Source organism: Aedes albopictus, chromosome 3, assembly GCF_035046485.1.
Source record: "Aedes albopictus strain Foshan chromosome 3, AalbF5, whole genome shotgun sequence".
Taxonomy (NCBI): domain Eukaryota; kingdom Metazoa; phylum Arthropoda; class Insecta; order Diptera; family Culicidae; genus Aedes; species Aedes albopictus.
In genome coordinates, this window is record NC_085138.1 from 202,139,407 (window position 1) to 202,160,627 (window position 21,221).

The window sequence follows — 21,221 nt, forward strand, 5'->3', positions numbered from 1 at the left end:
GGTATTTTTTTTGGTTATAGGTATCCAGCACAAGCACTGTGTAAGTTAGGTTTTTTTTTCTTGTGCTCAAATGCCTTAATTATACGTTTAACAGGGATTAGCAGAACCTTTATTTTTGACCCAAGTTTTACTTATGCTCAAAAACGTGATCCTCACCTGCTGTTTGATCTATCCTGCTGTTTGAATGGTTTTCTCACGTACTTCCTTCATATTTTGCTTATTTCCTAAGTGACCCATTTGCCAATTCCGGGGTCTGACTGAGCATATTACCCTCCCTCAATTTTTAACCTTCCGCCAACACCACGCTAATGCTGAGTACAAAAAGCGAGATTTTTTCAACGTGTTGTACAAAATACAACAGCGCGATCGCTCGTAGGTTAATATTCTCACCAACTAGGAATTATATTTTCCCGGCACAAATGTCCGATACACTATGCAGCAGCATGATCAGTATACTATATTAGATGACTTTAAATCTGATTTTTAAAGAACTGTTTGCCATTGCTAATACCGTGAGGTGCCCATATTTCGTGCACTTAAGAATTCTCAAAGTTAGATAAACGAATGAAATTTTACCATAAAGTATATCAGATTAATTTCTTCGATAATATTTAGTGCTGGCACTGTAGCTCCCAAGAAAAATATAAATTAAGCATCTTCACATTATACAAGATAGATACAGCATTAGTTTTGATTTGTTTAAAATTGCCAAATTTCGTGCACGGGTTCCAAATTTCGTTCAAAATGGGTCCAAATTTCGCTCACTCTAAAAGACGTAGAATTCGCCTAAATATGTTAATTTTTAAAACGTAGCATACTCGTAGAATACCAATGAAACCATAAAGTGTAGATAAAATCGATGTCTGTGACGAAATATGAGTGAATATTTACTGTTTACCATGTTCGTCCCGGATGTTTACGTTAAGATTTCCAAAATCCTTCTGTAGATTAAGAAGATATTATTTTTGACGTTTGTTTTGCTCTTTTATTGAAATCTTGATAAAACAATATATTGTTTGCTATTTGAATCAAATGTTCACTAACTTTACTGATGATCAGTAATGTGAATTAATTCATTTTTTTAAATGTAGCTTTTTACGTTTCTATTATGTGCCATTAATAGGCACATTCCTCGGGAGGTTAGTTCTAGTAAAGTGTCGTCTTCCAAACTTGTGTTCTGGCAATAAAGCTTACGGCAATAATTTGCTTGAATAAAACTAGCGGCTGTAAGCTACTACTCCCAATGTTTGGGTAGATAAAATCATCCCGAGCTTACTTAGTATTCCCACATTTATAAATTTGTTTATTTTTTTTTCTACGTAGTGTATGAGCAGTCCCTAGCTAATTTTAAACCAATTAAAATAGTTATTAGAACTATTATTAATAACCGAATCATACGATGGCTTTGTAGCCATTTGTGTACACATGAACCTTTAAAACAAAGTTATGAAAAAGAGTGCACGAAATTAGGGACCCATACAAATTGTGGGTTCCTAATTTCGCCAACAACAAAAATGTTTAAACAAAATAAGAAAATAACATTTTTAAGTGATTTTATTGCGTATTTTAATAAAACATATTGAATTGAAATAATCAAGCATAAATTGAAATATTTACCTTTGATAGAGATCGAAATATTTGTTCACTTCCGTGAGTGTTGATCTTCTCGTATCTCTGAATATGGCATCTGCTATTTGCATACATTTGCAATTTATTTTTCAATCTTTGACATAAATCATATTTTTCATTTCTTTTTTTGTGAATTGTATTGAGATCAAATGGAGTTTTGAGGTTATAGCAAATTTTGGATGATTCCGCTGTTATTTAGATAATAATGCTCTCAGATGTCAGAAGTTAACGAAGTTTGGGCCCGCACGAAATTAGGGCACCCCACGGTACATTCAGCTATTCCGATCATAATTGCAAAGTACATCGGCCACATGCCCGAAATCAAAGCTTCCTTTAAGATATAATCCAAGCCCAGGGCGCAGGGGTGTAGCCGATAATGATGGTATCCAAAGTGAGGAACGGTCTTCATCAGGGCATAGGTAGATGTTGAAATTAGATCGATTAGGATACGGGATTATGATTTAATTGGATAATTACTATAATACATGGAACTCAAAGGCTAGAGATTTTCCACCACAAGCAGATCACTCACCTGGAGCTTTGCAGCGACAATTGGTCAAACGATTCAGACGCCGAACTGGTATCATCGCTAGCTAAATCCACTATCCTCTTGCTCTTTCGGCCACGTTTTTTCTGGCCCGGCACCGGAATCGGAGTACTCGTGAAAATAATTGGCCCGATACCGGCATTCCGGAGCATCACGTCGATCGGTCCAGCCGGTTGATTTCCGTACGCATAGTGGTCCTTAGGAAGGGATCCCAACGCCAGGTGCTTATGCAGCTCTTCCATCGATTTCTGGAAACCGGGCTTTTTGGGATTGATTTTCAGCGTCACCAGGTCCGTGTCGATGGATTTGACAAACGCTGTGTCGACAACGGCTCGGGAATGTTTATCGCCGAAGAAGCGAACATCGTACTTGTTGTTCACCACCCGGATGACCTTCGCCGGCCAATACTGATATCCCTTGTGTTTGGCGAACACCAGTTCATGACGTGTGTTGCATGGTCTGGCGAACCAATCCGGTTCGGCTTTTTCGTTGGAGTGCCTGAAGCAATCCGGACACTGACGGATCTCGAACAAATCGTAGACGCAGTCTGTGACAAAGTACATCACAGCGTTGTACTCGAGTGAGGTGGCTGCAATCAATAACAAAATGTTTATTCAACACCGTTATGACATTATTGTTTATGGATAATGTGGCTTGAAAAAACTTACCCCCGTGAATGACCCCGATATTATGGGCTATATCCAAAATGTCCGCACAAAACTCCTCCAGCCGTTCGTATTTGCAGTCTTCGATCTTCTGATGGATTGTGTCCATGGAAATGGGCCGGCGCAGCAGAAGTTTTTTGCACAAGTCCATGTTGTCCACCACTTCAGAAATGCGAGGACGATTATTAAAGAGCCGTGTAGGCGCGTAGGTATCATGTGGAAGCTGGTGAAGAGAAAAAAAAAACTTGAGTACCTATACTGCCGTGAATCGCATATCTGTCCCATTTGCATAGGAAATCCAGCAAAGATGGGACTGATATGCGATTCACGGCAGATACTGCCGTGAATCGCATATCTGTCCCATTTGCATAGGAAATCCAGCAAAGGTGGGACTGATATGCGATTCACGGCAGTATATGAAAGAGGCAGAGCTCGCGCCGGTAGTCAGAAAGACTACTATGTGGCTTTGTTAATAGAAGAACCCTAACCGAAGGGTCAGAAGTTGACTATGGCGTATCGAGTATGTAGTTCACTTGTGTTCTATTTCCCCGTTAAAGTACCTATGCCTGGATTTTACACTATGCTACGGGTGATGCGTTTGATTCCCGGTCGTTCCAGAAACTAAAGAGTATAGTGTGTCTTCGTGCGATATACTAATGCAAAGTGGAAATTGATTGACATTTTAAAAGATAATAAGTTAATTGCCATTGATAGAATGTCATTTGGCATAACGTCGCTAAATAGAAGGTCACTTGGCTTGGCATAAAGGACATTTGACACAATGATCATTTGCCAATGGACCTAATAATGACATAATACCAAACGGAGTCAACGACCAATCCCGTTTGCATTTCCCCTTATACTTACCCATGATTTGTACTCCTCGTATACAAACTGCAGCAAATAGTTGAGCTCTCCTCTGCTCATGCTCGGTGGCGTGTTGTATAAATTGCCTCGCATCTGCCGGCACGGATAACAGTAGTTTTGGATAAAGTCTTCACTATCCATTATATTGCCACCGCTTCCTCCTCCATTGTCCTCCGGCTTAATTGTCGGAGTGTTCAAACGCTCTCCCAAGCGCCGATCGGCCTGCCGTACCACTCCGACGAACTGCGGTTCATCCGACGTCAAAGACGTAGATGCCAGATCCGGTTTGCAGTCCTCTTCCTGTTTAATGTCCAACTCGGCTTTGATTTTAGCAAGTGGGACGTCGTCCGACGACAACGTGTGATTCTCGTTGGCATCAACCGGAGGCGTCGCCACATTGTTTGCTAATGGATGTGTCGCAGGTCCTAGAAGACCAAAATCGGAAATGATCACACGCTTGTACTTGGTCACGAATTCCTCCATTTTGGCGTGTTTTTGGGCCAACGTTTTGACACATTCCCTGTGGAACACCCGGTGGCAGTCGTTGCACTTCCGGACGTTACCCTCCAAATGGCACTCGTAGCAGTATACATCCGGATGTTCATCCGGGAATCGAAAATCCGTTATATCCGGCAAGGTGTAATGGTACACCGATTTGGGTTTCGGACGCTTCGGGTTGTCCACCACCTGGATTAAGTTGTCCACAACGGCATTGGTCACATAGGATTCGATTTGATCTATCAGGAGAAGATTGAAGTTGAATAAGTTTTAGAAACGCTGCAAATGCAAAGAGCCCATATAGTCGAAGCGATAAATGCGCGTATTCAGTACGACCATGTTGAGGGAGATAGGTTTGAAACCCGGTCGGTCCAGGAACATTTCGTAATAGAAATTTCCTCGACTTCCTGGGTACGGTGTTCAACATTTAGATGTCTTGTTACACGCCGCGGCCGTGTCCATATAATCGATGTTGTAGTTACACTAATGTTCGCCCGTGACAACACTTATGAACGGCTAGTTTTCAGGAAAAATGCAATGAATGAGCCAAATTGTGTTTTTGTCAAGGTTTTTGTGTTAAAAAAAAATATGCAAATATATTAGTTTTTTTTTCGAAGACCACTTTATTAAGAAGACTTGCAACACTGCTTAAAATCGGGAGTTACTGTTAGCAGCGCCACCACGGATTAAGGTGGAAGCATTTATGATAGTGTGTGTAAATCTTCATGCTCGCACCAATACACTCTTACACTTTTATGCAAAGGTACCACCTTAGCTCAACAGGCGGCGATGCCATCGGTGTCGCATGCCGTTAGTATGAGAAAACAACAGAGTTGCATGTCTTCTTGATAAAGTAGTCTTCGGTTTGTTCACGTTTTCAAGGTCTCGGGATCAAAGGGGTACCCTGGTTTTATATTTTTATCGGAAAATTCAGGAAATTTGGCGTAACATATTGCGACATTTGCACCCATTTAGACTCGGCCGAAATTCATTATCATCACAGTCGAATTTCGCACACGACTTCGCAGCGGCTGGCATGCACAAGTTCGGTTGAGTTCGTGACAATGGCGTCGGATGCACGACAGGTAAACAAATTAAGTTTGATTAGTGTGAAATTTCGCGGGGAAATGATGATTCAGTGAATTCTCAAATTATTACAGTAGTCTAAACATTGATGAGAAACCCAATATCAAAAATCAAAAATGTATGTTTTTTAGTTTTTGGGATACGATTTTTTGAATATAGAGTCTTATAGTTTGATACTAGCTACTCTTAAATCACGGCGTGTGTATGGGAAAAGTTTATAACAAAAAAATGGGCATCGTCAAATTTTTCGCTATTCAAAAATAGAGGCTTTCAGCTTTCATTTGCAGGGTCCCTCAAAAAAATCCACCGAGGGATCCCGAAGAACTTTTTCAGAATACTGTTTTTCCCCATACAAAATGCACGGTTCCAAATTAATCCCTATTTCTACTTAACAAACATACCCAATTTTTGTATGAAAAAGTTCCCCCGATGGAATATTTCGATGTTGGGCTTGAATGAAAGCTGGTAGCGTCAACTTTCACCGTAGCGTAAAAATTAGCGATGCCCATTTTTTTGTAATAAATTTGTTCTACCAGACACACCGTGAAATTACCTAAAATTGTAAATACTCGTAAAACTATGCCTTGTATTGCTTTTTTGATTGATTCCTTGTCTTTTTAGTATTTATACATGTAATATAAGGATTCAAAATATAATCAAATTTAAAAAAAAAATGTTTTGTATTTGGCCTTTTTTTAGAAAAAATAAACTAACAGTAGTAAATTGGACGAACCACCAAATTTGCCATACACACAACAGAAAATAATTTGCTGAATTTTGCTAGAAGAAATTTGATGTAGGTGAGAGTCTTCAAGAAATTTCGACAAATACTTTGTGTTGAGATGCAAATGCTCTGTGAAACTGGCAACACGGGTCGAATAGAAGATACAGTATTGAAGCTGCACAACACGAAAGCTGCTTCCAATCATTGGTGTATCGCGGAAAGGACGACTGGCATCCGCAACACTTTGTATAAATTTATGATGGTATAAACTGCCCCCACTCGCATAACAGTCCCATCTTTGCTGGGTTTCCTATTCATATGGGACTGTTTTGCGAATGGGGGCAGTAAAGGTCCCATTACACATGACAAATATAAAAAAAACACGGACACGTTTAGTATTTCCATTGAGCTGTTCGCTCTTTGAAGGAAGCACGACACTAGACAACGGACTAGCAGCTGACTGACAGCTGCGGCGGGAATCGAACCCGCGCTCCTTAGCACGATGCGACTAAATGCTTGGTGACACTAGCCGAAAGTAAATGTGATATTCCATGGAAAATTTCCCAGTATTATTAGCAGTAAGAATAAAAATCTCAAAGCATTTCAGCTTTATTTCCAAATAAAGCCATTTCTTCCCAGCTTCGGTCATCAACTTCCTTCGAAAATCTATCATAATCCACTCCCTGAGTTCTGAAGAGTATTATTCAAGAATCAAGAAATGCAAGCAATAGTTTTATATATTTCACCGGAATTTCTTTACAAAATTTATATAGGTCTAGTTCCAACTAGTTTCAATAAAAACGCCTTTCCACCAAAAATTCCCTGATTGACTCCGGAATTCTCTGATAATTCCAGGTTTTCCAGGTAGTAGACACCCTGAGTAAGGTACTCGTTCATGGTGTGGCCCCTGATTTGCTGTTTCTTTTATTCTCCCATCGCATATGCCTGTAAATTGCTTGCGTCATGAGCACACCGTGATGAATAAGTTAAAGATGGGAAACAGACAAATAAAATGACCTGCAAAACCTGCTTCATCGGTACATCCGCATGCAGGAGTGTTTGTTTCCTCTCTGTTGAGTCAGCTGGCGCTTTCACCAATACACATAAATTGTGAGTTGTTGAGCCCTAATAGTAATCCTACATTATAGAGATCTGCGGAAGCGGCCATTGTGAGCCAATCGTGCAGAGAGAAATGTCAAAGTGTAAGCCAAACGAACATGTTTATTATTTGTAGGAATGCGTCGTCCGAACGGTATTGGAATCAGAACTGAACAAATTATAATTATTTACTTTTGATATCGATGAATTGATGGCATATTAAATTGTAGTAAAAAAGATAATAATTAATTAATTATGCTTTCTAGTACTTATGTTCATGTAGAAACTTTTGTATCTTCTCTTCTCGTAAAACCTTCCATTGTTGCTGCTTGATTCACTTCTACTGATATGATTTGCGCTGCTCTTTGCAATGCCTTTCATATTTTTTCGATTGCGCTGCTATTTTTTCAAAAATGTTGTAAAATAAAGCTCGATCATTAATTAGCAATCGTAAACAAAACAACTTGCACCACACAAAGTCACGCACAAAGTTTGAACATCTAGCTTTGTGGCAAGTGTTGGAAGCAGTTGTAAACAAAACAAACAGCGTTGCCGATTTGTCATATAAAACTTCCGCTCATCTCTATGTAGAGGATTTCTAAGCCCTAATAAATACATAAAAAATGCGTCTCTTTAGGTGGCAAGTCAGCTTACCGGTGGGTAGCTGATCAATATAGAAACAATCCACCAACCTCGTCTTGCTTAGGTTCCACGGAACCGGCAGTGATAACCAGAAAAAGTGCCAAGGGACGACCGCCGGCAGGGTAATAAAATTCCCAAAAAAGACTTAGGGAATAGAATGCGCAACCGTCTTGTGGTGAGGGAGATCTGATTGCACTAGGATAGATGCACCGTAGGTTGATCATGTAGAACCGGCGTACATCTATCATGTATGATTCGATTAGGCTCTGTGTATGGAAAGTCGTAAAAACTGACCGTAATTACGGGCGTAAGATAAGGCGGGAGAGAAAAGATTATTTTTAAATTAAATAATTAGAATTCTGCCATCTCTTTTCGACTTTAGAAGTAAGTGTGGGTGGCCAGCCTGAGCCGCTTGGACCATTTCGCCGACCAGCACACTGAAACTTTTGTTGCATTAACCCTTTGGGGACGGATTGGTCATATGTGCCCAGCCGAGAAAATCGACCATAACAAACGTGTTCTAGACCAGCGAGGTTGCATCCAGATAGGTGAGAATGCCGTCTCCAAAGGGTTAAACCAGAAATTACGGTTTGAAACAAATCAGCTGGTTTGTTGTTTCTACTATCACAAGTTTATGTATAAGGACTGTATCGTTAATTATGAGTACACCTGAAAATGGCTGTATTTGGAATGTTGTATGGTATGTGGGGGCAAGATGGGTCAGTACCGTTTTCAATCGCACAATATATGTTTTGAATCTTTCAATAATTTTCCCAGATGAGCGACGAGGATACACAAAAAAGTGATATATTGTTTTGTAAATTCTATACGTTCCTCGCACAGAAAAAAAACAAAATATTTTTTCGTTATACTCCTTATGCTATACATTCCATATAACTACGTGTATTGTGTAGACGGGGCAAGATGGGTGTACGGGATGGCAGTGGACTGTACTGCGCTGGCTATGTTGTGGTGCTCGCGTTCCGCTCAGGAACCGAGCCGGGTGGGAGCAGGAACCCTCGCGTTCCTTCCCAGGATGATGGCCGGACGTTGGCCTGGCTTCGCCTCATGAAGCCCCGGTGGTTGAGCTGGACTAGACTCCTCTAGCAGCAACCTGATAACTCTTTGAGCCTTGATAAAGGCTGTTTGTGTGGAGGAAAACAATTTCCGAACAACTCCGTTGCTCCGAATAACTCTAGGAAAATTAATTCTGAACAACTCTTTTGGTGGAATCGGGGATGTTTCAGAAGCGCGATGACCAGATGCAAACACAGGAGATTTACTTAAACTACTCTATATTATTCATTTCTCTCCACTTAACTTAACACTTGATTATCTGATGTTCATTCCTTGGCGGTCCGTAAAAAACTGATGCTGCTGCCACGATGCGCACTATATTTATAGCCCGCACGAGGGTGGGGCCACGCGCCGATCACGCTATTGGCGCACCGTCGCGTCGGTCGGCTCTGCTCGTTGTCTCATGCGGTCTTCACGTGCTATAGCTCCCTTCGCTTCGGCTTCGCTGCTGTGTGGTAGTCTCGACGACGGATGAAATAATACTGACGCTGGTCGCTGTTTGGCTGTTGATTTTATTGTGGCCCGTTCGCTGTTCGACCTCTGCTTCGTCATCGTCGTTCGTTCGGCGTTGGTTGGATGGGCGGAGCTCTCGTGATGCACACTGTCGCCGCCACTGCTAGACGCTTCTTCAGTTTGGCTGCTGTCGAACTGAACATTCTCCCCCCGGCAAAAAGTGGAAGTTTGGACATTTGGATCATTGTCCAAGATAGGCAAAGGCGCAAGCTTGTGTATAGGTCGTCTAAATGTACCAGTTTTCGTTCGAACGTCTACCACTCTTACCAGGTTATCGGCTCCCGGGTGTACCCTTTCTACCCGGCCCAGATTCCAGCACTGTGGGGGCAAATTGTCATCCTTCAGGAGAACAACCATTCCCGGTTGGATGTTTACCTTCTGTTTGGTCCATTTGCCTCGCACTTGTAATTCGGTGAGATACTCTCTCGACCATCGTTTCCAGAAGTGTTCGCGAAGCTGTTGTATGTGCTGCCAGTGGGACAAACGATTGGTCGGGATACCTACTACAGACGGTTCGGGAATTGCTAAAAGTGGACGGTTGGCAATAAAATGTCCAGGGGTCAACGCTTCAGGTTCCGTCGGATCGTTAGATTGGGAATAAAGTGGTCTCGAGTTGAGGATTGCTTCAATCTGGCACAACAGGGTGGATAGTCCGGAGAGTGTTAGGGAGGTGGATTGGTAAACCCTTTTGAGCACTGTTTTAACACTTTTCACACCGGCCTCCCAAAGTCCTCCGAAATGTGGCGCATTTGGGGGGATGGTCTTCCAAGCGATCTGCTTTGCTTGGCAATACTCGAAGATCTTGTTCTGGGTGGTCTCCTCCTTGAATAGCCGATAGAGCTCCTGCAATGCTGACCTTGCTCCGATGAAATTGGTCCCGTTATCGGAGAAGACTTCCTTCGGATATCCTCGTCTGGACACGAATCGTTGAAAAGCCGCAAGGAACGAGTCTGTGGACAGATCTTCCACGGCTTCCAGATGCATGGCCTTTGTCACCATACAGATGAAGACACAGATGTAGCCCTTTACCGGAGTCGCCTTTCGAACTGACTGCTTGACGTAGATTGGTCCGGCAAAGTCAAGCCCAACCCTCTCGAAGACTGGCGCTGGGTTGATCCGATACGATGGTAGGTCTCCCATTTGCTGATCAATTGTGGTAGGATTCGTCCTGAAGCAGGTAACGCAGGTTCTCAGCACCTTTCGAATTGTCGATCTCGCGTTGATCAACCAGAAATGTTGTCGCAAAAGGTATTGTACCATGGAGTTTCCGGCATGGTGATTCTCTCGATGGACGTCGTTTATCAAACCGTGCACGATGGGGTTGTTGCTTGGCAATATCAGCTGGTGTTTCACTCCGAATGGAAGCTGAGACTGACCAAGTCTACCTCCAACTCGCAGTAAATCCTCGTCGAGAAATGGTTTCAAATTGTTAAGACGATGGTTGGGTTCGTCTGCTCGTACACATTCGATCTCCTTGGCAAACTCCTGATGTTGAATGGCTCCAACGATCAAATTTGATGCCGCCCGTAGTTCAGGAATAGTGAGATACCGGGACATCACTCGGTCGGCCTGCTTCTTTCGAACGTTCGAAATGAAGCGTAGCATATAGGCAACTATCCGTTGGCATTTACGGAACGAAGCGAACTTTGTCAACACAGGGAATTCCTCGTAGTTCATGACCGACAGTGCAGCTAGCTCAACCCTGAGTTCGGGAATTTCGCAATCTTGGAGTGACTGTGGCCGCTCTTCTGGGTAATCCACGAAGCACAAAAACTGAGGACCATTCCACCATTGCTCGTTGTTAGCTAACTCTCTTGCAGACTGTCCTCGAGATACAGTATCGGCGGGGTTCTGATCCGTGCGAACATATTTCCAAACGTGACTAGTATTCGATGTGATCTCTGTAACTCTGTGGCGGACGAAGGTTTGGAGAGTGCCAAGCGGTTTGTGTAACCATGCCAATACAACTTGACTATCCGACCAGAGAACGATGGAACTGAAGCTCATCTCCAACGCTGCTTCGACCTTACTAATCAATCTTGACAAAAGAAGGGCTGCTAGTAATTCCTTTCGAGGGATTGTCAGGGGTGAAATCGGTGCAATTTTAGACTTAGCGCTGACCAACTTCGTCGATGCGGTGCCATCAGGGAATATTGAGCGAACATACACGCATGCCCCATACGCCTTCTGGGACGCGTCCGCGAATCCGTGCAATTCGTACCGCACCGCCTTGTTCGATAACACATGGCGTGGAATGCGAATTTGCTCCGAAGTTGGCAGTGACATCAGAATGTTCTCCCACTCGTTCAGGAGGGTATCGTCTAACGGATCATCCCAATTCAGCTTGCTGATCCACAATTTCTTCATGACTATTTTTGCCAGTACCACCACTGGAGAAATAAGTCCGAGCGGATCGTAAATCTTGGCAATCTTGGACAGGACTTGACGCTTGGTGGGTCTGCTGGCCTTTTCTGAAGGGGATGATCGGAACAAGAACTCGTCTGTGGAAGGATTCCACATCAATCCCAAGGTTTTGATGACCTCGTTGAAGCCACTTTCGCTGAAAGATGCGCAGCTGTCTCGATCTTCACTGGGAATGGGCGATAGGAGCTGACTAGTGTTGGATGACCACTTGTGAAGGTGCATTCCACCGGACTGGAGCAAGGCTATCAGCTGATCTCGAAGCTCACATGCTTGTAGGAAATCGTCGGAACCAAAAAGAGCATCGTCTATGTAGACATTTTCCTCGACAACGGCGGAAGCGAGCGGAAAGGTTTCTCGTTCATCCCGTGCAAGTTGCAGCAGAGATCGCGTGGCCAAGAAAGGGGCTGAGGCCGTTCCGTACGTCACAGTAGTTAGTTCGAGAACACGTAGTGGGTCTTGGGGCGACTTTCTCCAAAAAATCCTTTGTAGTGGAGTGAAAGCGGGATCTACGGCAACCTGGCGGTACATTTTGGCTACATCGGCGCTCATAACGTATCGATACCTCCGGAACCGTAGGATGATAGACAACAAATCGCTCTGAACGTTGTATCCGGTCATCAAAACATCGTTGAGGGACAATCCGGCCACCTTTGCAGATGCGTCGAATACCACCCGGCATTTTGTAGTTGTGTTCGATGGGCGGAGGACGGCATGGTGGGGAAGATACCACTTCAGAACTCCAGGAGGATCGTCGCGTTCTTGGACCTCCCGGCAGTGCCCAAGGGATTCGTACTCGTCCATGAAGGCATCATACTGGGCTTTTAAATCTGGATGACGTTGTAGTTTAGACTCCAGCATGAAAAATCGTCGCAAGGCCATGGTACGGGAATCCGATAGTTGAGATGCGTTGTCCTTCAGTGGGAGGTGAACGATGAGACGACCGCTGTCGTCTCGACGATGGGTTGATGCGAATTGCGATTCACACTGCTCTTCCTCACTGGACAGAACCAACTCTGAAGACACACCTTCAACTTCCCAAAATTTCTGCACTAGTTCTTCAACGGGGTCAACTCGAACGGCACAGGAATTCAGCACAAGATTGGAAGAACAGTCAAGCAACTTGCCCCCGACTAACCAACCAAGCTTAGAGTCGTGAAGGCTAGGGAGATTATCGTCTATTTTCAAACACCCTGGTTTCATAATGTCATAGAACCAGTCCATTCCAATTAGCAAATCAACGTGGCTAGGTTCATGGAAGGATGGATCAGCCAGCCTGAGACCTTGAGGAAGTTCCCAATTCTCCAAATTTATCTTAACCGGCGGAACCTGGCCAGTAATCTTCGGCGAGACCAAACAATTCAACATGAAAGAGAAATCGCTGCATTTAGAGTGGACGTTAATGGTACATTTTTGCCTGATTGTCGACCTTACACTGCCTATGCCTGTTATCGGGACACTTACTTCTTCCACTTGAATACCAAGAGTATTGACAAATGATTGGGAGATAAAACTCACCTGAGATCCGCAGTCTAGCAGGGCTTTGCACACACGAGGCCGCTGTTGATGGTCCATAACGTTGACAAGGGCAGTGAGCAACACCACCTGGCTCGCTGGGTTCACCGGGTTGTTGGAATGCGCTGCTGTCACTGATGGCTGGTTCTCGGCCGACTGCTGTCTGACAGCCAACGCCGCCGGTTGGGCTGATCCTGGAACTCCATTCGCTGAATTTTCATTCGCAGGCTGCGACGAGATTGCACCACCTTCCAAATGGAGCAGGGTGTGGTGCCGCTTGTTGCACTTGGAGCACGACTTCTTCGATGGGCAGTTCTTCACACTATGTCCACTTCTCAAGCAGTTGTAGCACACGTTCTTCTGTTTGACTTTGGCCAGTCGATCACTCACACTCAAGCCGTTGAACACAGAGCACTTGTACGTCACATGGCTTTCATCACAAATGGTGCACCGCTTATCCGCTGATGGAGGAGCTGTCGCTGCGTTGGCATTGGGAAACGCCTGCTTCCTCGTAGCTGGTTTCGCCGATGTACGCTGTGCCTTGGCTTCTTCATCCGTATCGCGGCATCTCTCCAGAACTGAGACGCGGTCTTTCAGGAACTGTATGGTGTCTTCGTAGTTTGGGAGTTCTCCTCGCTTTATCGTCGACTCCCACAACTTCTTCGTGGTAGGATCCAGTGCACGTGCGATTAGGTGGACGACAATGAGCTCAGAGACGCCGGTGAACTCTTGGTCAAGGAACTTCAAGTTTTCCACGTGACTAGTGGTAGACTCGACCAAGGATCGCAACTCACCGAAATCCTCCTTCGAAAGTTTCTTCACTCCGAGCAGTCCAGCAATATGGATGTCGATCATTCGCCGCTGATCCTCGAACCTTTCCTCCAGTAACTCCCAGGCGTGGGCGTAGTTTCCATCGGCAATCGTCTTCACGTCTATGATTCCCGCCGCATCACCGACGAGGGCCTTCTCAAGGTGATACAGCTTAATTCGAGGTGCTTCGTTGGTACGGTCGACTGCATCACGGAACATGATCTTGAACCGATCCCAATTCTCGTACCTCCCGTCGAAGGTGGGGATGGCACGAGGAAGAGATTGCTGGATGACCAACGGTTGCTGGTTCGCCGGTGGTTGCACTTGTTGCGCCGCAGGTGGTGCGGCTTGAGCCTCGAGAAGGGTCTCGAGCATGATGGACACCTCTTCGTGCAACGTCTCGAATTGCAGGAACTTCTCGTTCTGTTCCTCCTTCTTGTTCGAAGGAAGAATCGCCACTATCTGCTGGTGGTGCTGATGGTACTCGTTGTAAGCACTTTCCACTTTCTTCACGTACACTTTCACTTGAGCGGAAGGCAGCTCAGCCTGGTCCGCTTGGGCTTGGGTCAAGATGTTCTTGATGCGCGTGATGTTACCTTGTGCCATGCCACGCAACTGTACAAGAGTGCTCAGATCTTCTTCACTAGAGCTGGCCATCTTGGACGACTTCATTGGTGTGTGCTTCATTTTCACTGTTTAGCTTGCTTCACTTCACTTTAGTTCGTTGTAGTTCTCACTAACTGTCACTTGTTCACTTATTGTCTTTGTTTTTCAATCACTTTACTATCTTCTCCGTGTTTGCCTCCAATCACCACTCATCCGATCAAACCACCGATCACCGTCGATAACAGAATCGGACACTCGCACTCGAGCATCCGGCTCGAAGGACCAAATCCATGTACGGGATGGCAGTGGACTGTACTGCGCTGGCTATGTTGTGGTGCTCGCGTTCCGCTCAGGAACCGAGCCGGGTGGGAGCAGGAACCCTCGCGTTCCTTCCCAGGATGATGGCCGGACGTTGGCCTGGCTTCGCCTCATGAAGCCCCGGTGGTTGAGCTGGACTAGACTCCTCTAGCAGCAACCTGATAACTCTTTGAGCCTTGATAAAGGCTGTTTGTGTGGAGGAAAACAATTTCCGAACAACTCCGTTGCTCCGAATAACTCTAGGAAAATTAATTCTGAACAACTCTTTTGGTGGAATCGGGGATGTTTCAGAAGCGCGATGACCAGATGCAAACACAGGAGATTTACTTAAACTACTCTATATTATTCATTTCTCTCCACTTAACTTAACACTTGATTATCTGATGTTCATTCCTTGGCGGTCCGTAAAAAACTGATGCTGCTGCCACGATGCGCACTATATTTATAGCCCGCACGAGGGTGGGGCCACGCGCCGATCACGCTATTGGCGCACCGTCGCGTCGGTCGGCTCTGCTCGTTGTCTCATGCGGTCTTCACGTGCTATAGCTCCCTTCGCTTCGGCTTCGCTGCTGTGTGGTAGTCTCGACGACGGATGAAATAATACTGACGCTGGTCGCTGTTTGGCTGTTGATTTTATTGTGGCCCGTTCGCTGTTCGACCTCTGCTTCGTCATCGTCGTTCGTTCGGCGTTGGTTGGATGGGCGGAGCTCTCGTGATGCACACTGTCGCCGCCACTGCTAGACGCTTCTTCAGTTTGGCTGCTGTCGAACTGAACAATGGGTCACCCTAATTATTCGGTATGTTTGCATAGTTTTTGAAAATGTTTTATTTTTCATGGAAAGGCTATTCTGTGACCTACATTATTGAAGCGATGAGAGCACTGAAAATTTGAGAACATATTTTTTTTAAATTTTCCTTCAAAAAATATAGGTTTTCAAAGTCCGTTTATGGCTACCCGAACAAAAATCTTCTAGTTCTGAGAATAATCTACCAATATGTTTCAACACTTTCTTCATGTAATCTGTACGTCTATGAAGCTTGGATGTACATATAGAGAAAAACTAGAAGATATAGTATTTTTTGTTGGAGGAAAATCGAGTTTTCTTATAGCTGAACCATCTTGCCCCCGTTAAAATGAGGTGGGGCAAGATGGGTCATGTTTTGAAAATTGTTTGTCAAGAAACAGGTTTCAAACTTTATTACCTTTTTATACTCTTATATCATAGCTGACTAGTGTATCTGAGAGTCGTGGTAGAATACTGAGAAATGCGATTTATATTCAGAAAATTATAGGGATCCTTTTTTTAGGTGACCCATCCTGCCCCCACTTACCATATTTATTTTATAAATTGAATTCAATTACATTGTTTATTGACCATCAGAAAAGCCCATGACATGATTGTATATTTAATTTTTCGTGGTTCTTGCCACTTCTCGAACTTTCTTCTGGGTGTTCTTCATAAGGTTTTGGACAACCGTTCCGACGATGGTTTTGCTTACGCTGACCCAGTTTTTCTTGAATTTTGTGACGTCCTCTGCTCCTCTATCCTTTATCCGTAGTTTCCCTTTCATCAAAGTTAATTATTTCTCAACGGGCCTTATTTGCGGGAGATTTAGAGGATTCATTGCCCTTTCCACAAATTGACCATTGTTTTCTTCATACCTGTCAAAGGTGTCACGCGCATAGTGGCAGGATGCCAAATCCGGCCAAAGTGATGTAGGACCTTTGTGCTTTCTGATAAGTGTCAGAATAAGTTTCTGGGGACATTCCGTCCGGTATATTTCGACGTTCATACTTGAGAAGTTCAAGAAAGGTGACGATTTTATACCACATTGTCAAATTGCTTGCCAAACCAACACATTTTCCCAATTTCTCTCCTTTCTTTCCTCAATTTTCCCAATCGATTTCTCCTACTTCGTAACATCCGTGTCACACTTCACAGTGAAAAACTGTGCCCCTGGAAGTGCCTTGTAGTTCAATTTGACATACGTTTCATTATCCATGATTATGCACATGCAATTTTTGCTCAAAACATCGTCGTACAGTTTCCAAGCCCGAGTTTTCATATAATCCGCTAGAATTTGACTGCGTTTTGGACATTTCTGTTTTGGGTAGGTCTTAAGGGAATTACGCTCCTTGGCACGTTGAACCATACCAACAGTCGTTCCGCACTTTTTTGCGTAATCTCTAATGGATACCTCCTATTTTTTTCAACGATTTTGCAAATTTTGCTGTCCAAATTTGACTTGGACGCACCTGTTTTTTACCGCGTCCGGGTAAGTTTTTCAGTGTGTTATGCATACCGAATCGTTTGATAGTATTTTGGACAACAAAAACCCTAACACATTCATTTTTTGCTAATTTTCTTAGCGATGCTCATTTTTCATTGCAGTGCCTGGTCACAATCGATTTTCGCTTCTACTCCGTAAATCCTCGCATTGTTCCACTTGAGGAAAAACTTTAAATTTAAATAAAGGTTATCGTTTGTTTACAACGTTAGTAACACCTAGACACATAGCAGTTGTCAAAATAAGGCATAGTCTTTTTAATACAGAGTCTCAAAGGTGTACTCATAATTAACGATACAGTCCTTAACAACAAACATTGCCGGTAGTTCTAAACCAAAGATTTGTTACTTTAAACCAAATCATCCGTTTATACATTTACTAAAGCTCGGGTTGTTTCGATTCCAGTAACAAATCAGAATATTAGTTCTATTGAAGCGCATACCTCGCATAAAGTTGGATTGTCTTTATCAACGACATTTTAGATTGCGCAACAGGTTCTGTCGTTCCAACATATTGCACACAAAAACCGTACACTTTATATTTCTCATAAAATCATCATTTAAAAACTGGCTTAAATCCAATGAGGTACATATACAGGTGGCGCAGATAAACATATTGAACCACTAGGGGCTGTTCATAAACCACGTAGACCAAAATTTGGCCATCTCAGACCCCCCCTCCCCCCTCGTAGACTTTTGTCCATACAAAAAAAAATAAATTTGTATGGAGCGTAGACTTTGGCCAGACCCCCCCCCCCCCCCTCCCCCCAAAAAGTCTACGTGGTTTATGAACGGCCCCCTAGTTGGCTCTTTTGTTCTACCGCTGATTTTATGCAAATCAATTAATGACGTCACTAATTGAGTTGCATAAGATCAGCGGTAGAACAAAAGAGCCAACTAGTGGTTCACAATGTTTATCTGCGCCACCTGTATCTGTACCTCATTGGCTTAACCGTTATGTGTCCGACAAATTTTTTGCTTTTTTCTACACCGTGCTTTTTGAATGGGCGCTGGGTACCCGGGTACCCTGTCGGCCACATAAGGGTTAAATCATCCTTTAGTCTGTTTTACGAGCCGAATGTTTAAATTAAAATTTGACAGGAGCTCGTAAAATGTACTATTAACTTGTGCAGCCTTTGATGCTGTCTTGCTCTCTCCCTCAGCAATTTTGACGTTTAATGAGATCCCCGTTTTCAAAAATTACGAAGGAGCTAGTGCACTAGTGCACGGTTAATAGTGGGATCCTATAATAGTTCCCCGAATACCATTACCCCGAATACCACTTCCCCGAAAACCAATACCCCGAAAGCCATTACCCCGAATAGACCGTTACCCCGAATGGCGCATTACCCCGAAAGCCATTTCCCCGAATGACACATTACCCCGAAAACCATTTCCTCGAATGACACTTACCCCGAATGCTACTTCCCTGCAAAATAATGTCAATCATTTTTCCCGAGAATTTCTGATGTGCAGGAACAGTTTTCAACTAATATAGGGTATTGGTTCCCTTATTAAGCATGTGACTCCCATTTTCATCCTATGAAAAACAAAGGATTGAAGCGCTGTTTGTTTTGTTTCTAATTTTTGTATTTTTTGTTAGAAGTGAGCACCCATGAAAACAAAAAGAACGGAATCAATCGGTGCCGTAATCGCTTGTTTTCGAATAGGATGAATATGGGAGCGTGAGATTACTGATAGTACACATACCCTATGTAACTGGCACTGCACTGATACTGAAAGCAAATAGTAGGTAGTATGAAACTTAATATCAGATATTTTTCCTTGTTTTGTTCAACTGCTATTCTTTCGAGTCTGGGAATAATGAGGGTATAAAGAAATAGCTTATTTAGAATAAATAGAAAAAGCAGTACTGTGAAATGATTAGGCGAGTTATATAGAGTACTACTCCTCTCTATCCCCTCTATCCAATTTAAACTATCTATGAAAGATCCACTTTGTTCCATGGACTGTGTACAACTTGCCCTAAAACTGATAAGATAAACAATTATTCACCGTAACTATATAAGACGAAAGAACAACCTACGATAAAAGAAGGAAAAATCTTCATTGATTGCATTTGCTCCACATCATAATCTCATTATTAACGCCTAAGTCTAGAAAGAATAGCCGATGCACAAAAGAAGGCAAAATTTCTGATAAAAATTAAGTTCATTTTTCCAGACATCAGTTTCCTTTGACTACACAATATATTTTCGGGGTAATCATCTATTCGGGGTAATGGCATTCGGGGAAATGGACCATTCGGGGTACTGGACCATTCGGGGTATTGGTTTTCGGGGTAATGGAATTCGGGGAACTGTTATAGGACCAATAGTGGACCCCAGACTTGTTTACATTTACAAATTGGATGAAACAATCGAATTATAGTTTTCCAGCGTAATGGATCTACTGTCTAGGAACATGAGCCATCATCTCCCGGTGGATTAGTGACAGAAACAGATTTGAGCAGGATATCTGAGAAAAAATGAAAGGGTCCACTATTGGCTTAAATACCTTAACTCGCTACCAGACCCGAAGAATTTTCGATCCTAGTTTCTCAACTTGCCGGAAACGCCAAGTGTAATACCAATAACACATACCTCCCGCCGCTGTGAATATCTTCTGTAACTGCTTCACCAGCCGGGTGTGCTCGATTTCCTGTCCAGGTGACTCCCGAATCGCCAGCCACATGGACTTGAGCACTTTGAGCGGAGTTTGCCGGTGGTAGCGCTCCATCTTCTGCTTCTTCGCTGCAATCGGCCGAACTTTTGCGTTGTTTCTAAAAGCGAAAGTTTTTAGTCAATAATATCGATCGTCTTCACTGTTCATTTAGAAACAATAAAACACACTTTGCAATGTAACACCACGTTGATTCCCACAATTGTTTTCCAAGAAAAACGCCTAACTCGCAAAATATTCAGAAGCAGTTTGGCGCGTTTGTCGCCATTGCTCAAAAAAGATCACGACGAAATCTGCACGACTCGCGTCCTGGTCAGGAGGGCGTTCTGAAAAACAGTGGAAAACGAAAACGATCCGAAAAAAAAAAACAAAACAAAAAAGATGTGGAATGCGAACGGTGCGAAAAGGAAGAGGAACAAAAACAGCGAAAAAAACCAAGCGTAACATTCCATAGAGTTAGGTTTTGGCGGATGCGACGTTATGCTGCGTTACTTCTTCGGGGAGTTTTGCGGGCACGCTAAAACCGCTAAAACCCTAGAGTTCATTCAATTATTACGTAACGCCGAATTTGACAATAGGCAACTCCAACGGAAGCTAACGATCCCTCCGCATCTGGTGGCAGGAATGAGAAACCTATGAAAAGAGGGGCTCCGTCAAAATTTGCCATTGCGCAGCATAGGCAAACTGCACTTTTTTCACTTTTTCATATCGAATTCCGCATCGTAGAGAAACAAACGAGCACTTTTTTAAAAGAAAATCTAATTCTCTTTCAGATGCGCTTAGATCCGGTAGGTACTTACGAACAACTTATGTGATTAATTTGAGGAGCTCTTGCTATGCCTCCGGCGGGCAATCTTCCGGATTTTTTGTTAGCTGGTCAATCCGGTGTCTGTCGCCGTGGGCATCGAGATTGATGATAATAGAAGCCATTATCAATGGAAAATAGCAACCACCAAGGCAAAATATGAGTTAATTTTGAAAACGAAAAATTGAATTTTTGATGTAAACAAACGATTTTCACCTTATCTCACTTAGCGCCTCTACAATTGGGGGTCATCCGAATTCACCTATTGGGTTCTTTAGTGAATAAAATATTGCTATTTTGTATAGGGCACTGCATTGTTTTGATTTTGTATGGGATTTTGACGTTTCTTGGCCTTGTTGTTTACAAAATTTCTGTAAGAGTGAAAGAGAAGGAGAGAATATCATGCAGTGCCCTATAGCCTAATCAAAAG

At 43.4% G+C, this 21,221-nt stretch overlaps 2 protein-coding genes across 2 annotated transcripts; both read right to left on the bottom strand.

Annotated features, from left to right (window-relative positions):
- Positions 1-2,161: 2,161 nt before the first annotated feature.
- LOC109404492 (zinc finger MYND domain-containing protein 11) lies at positions 2,162-20,389 on the bottom strand (the record flags this gene model as incomplete). Its single annotated transcript, XM_029863183.2, is given in 5 exon segments — positions 2,162-2,765; positions 2,845-3,064; positions 3,709-4,445; positions 19,908-20,086; positions 20,157-20,389. Coding segments are annotated over 4 exon segments (1,697 nt in total), but the record flags the coding sequence as incomplete, so codon positions are not given.
- LOC134291166 (uncharacterized) lies at positions 4,453-17,949 on the bottom strand. Its single transcript, XM_062858552.1, has 2 exons — positions 8,334-17,949; positions 4,453-8,216 (listed from the first exon to the last, which is right to left on the bottom strand). The coding sequence occupies exon 1, from the start codon at positions 14,777-14,779 to the stop codon at positions 9,194-9,196; it is 5,586 nt and encodes a 1,861-aa protein (XP_062714536.1). The 5' UTR covers positions 14,780-17,949; the 3' UTR covers positions 4,453-8,216; positions 8,334-9,193.
- Positions 20,390-21,221: the final 832 nt, after the last annotated feature.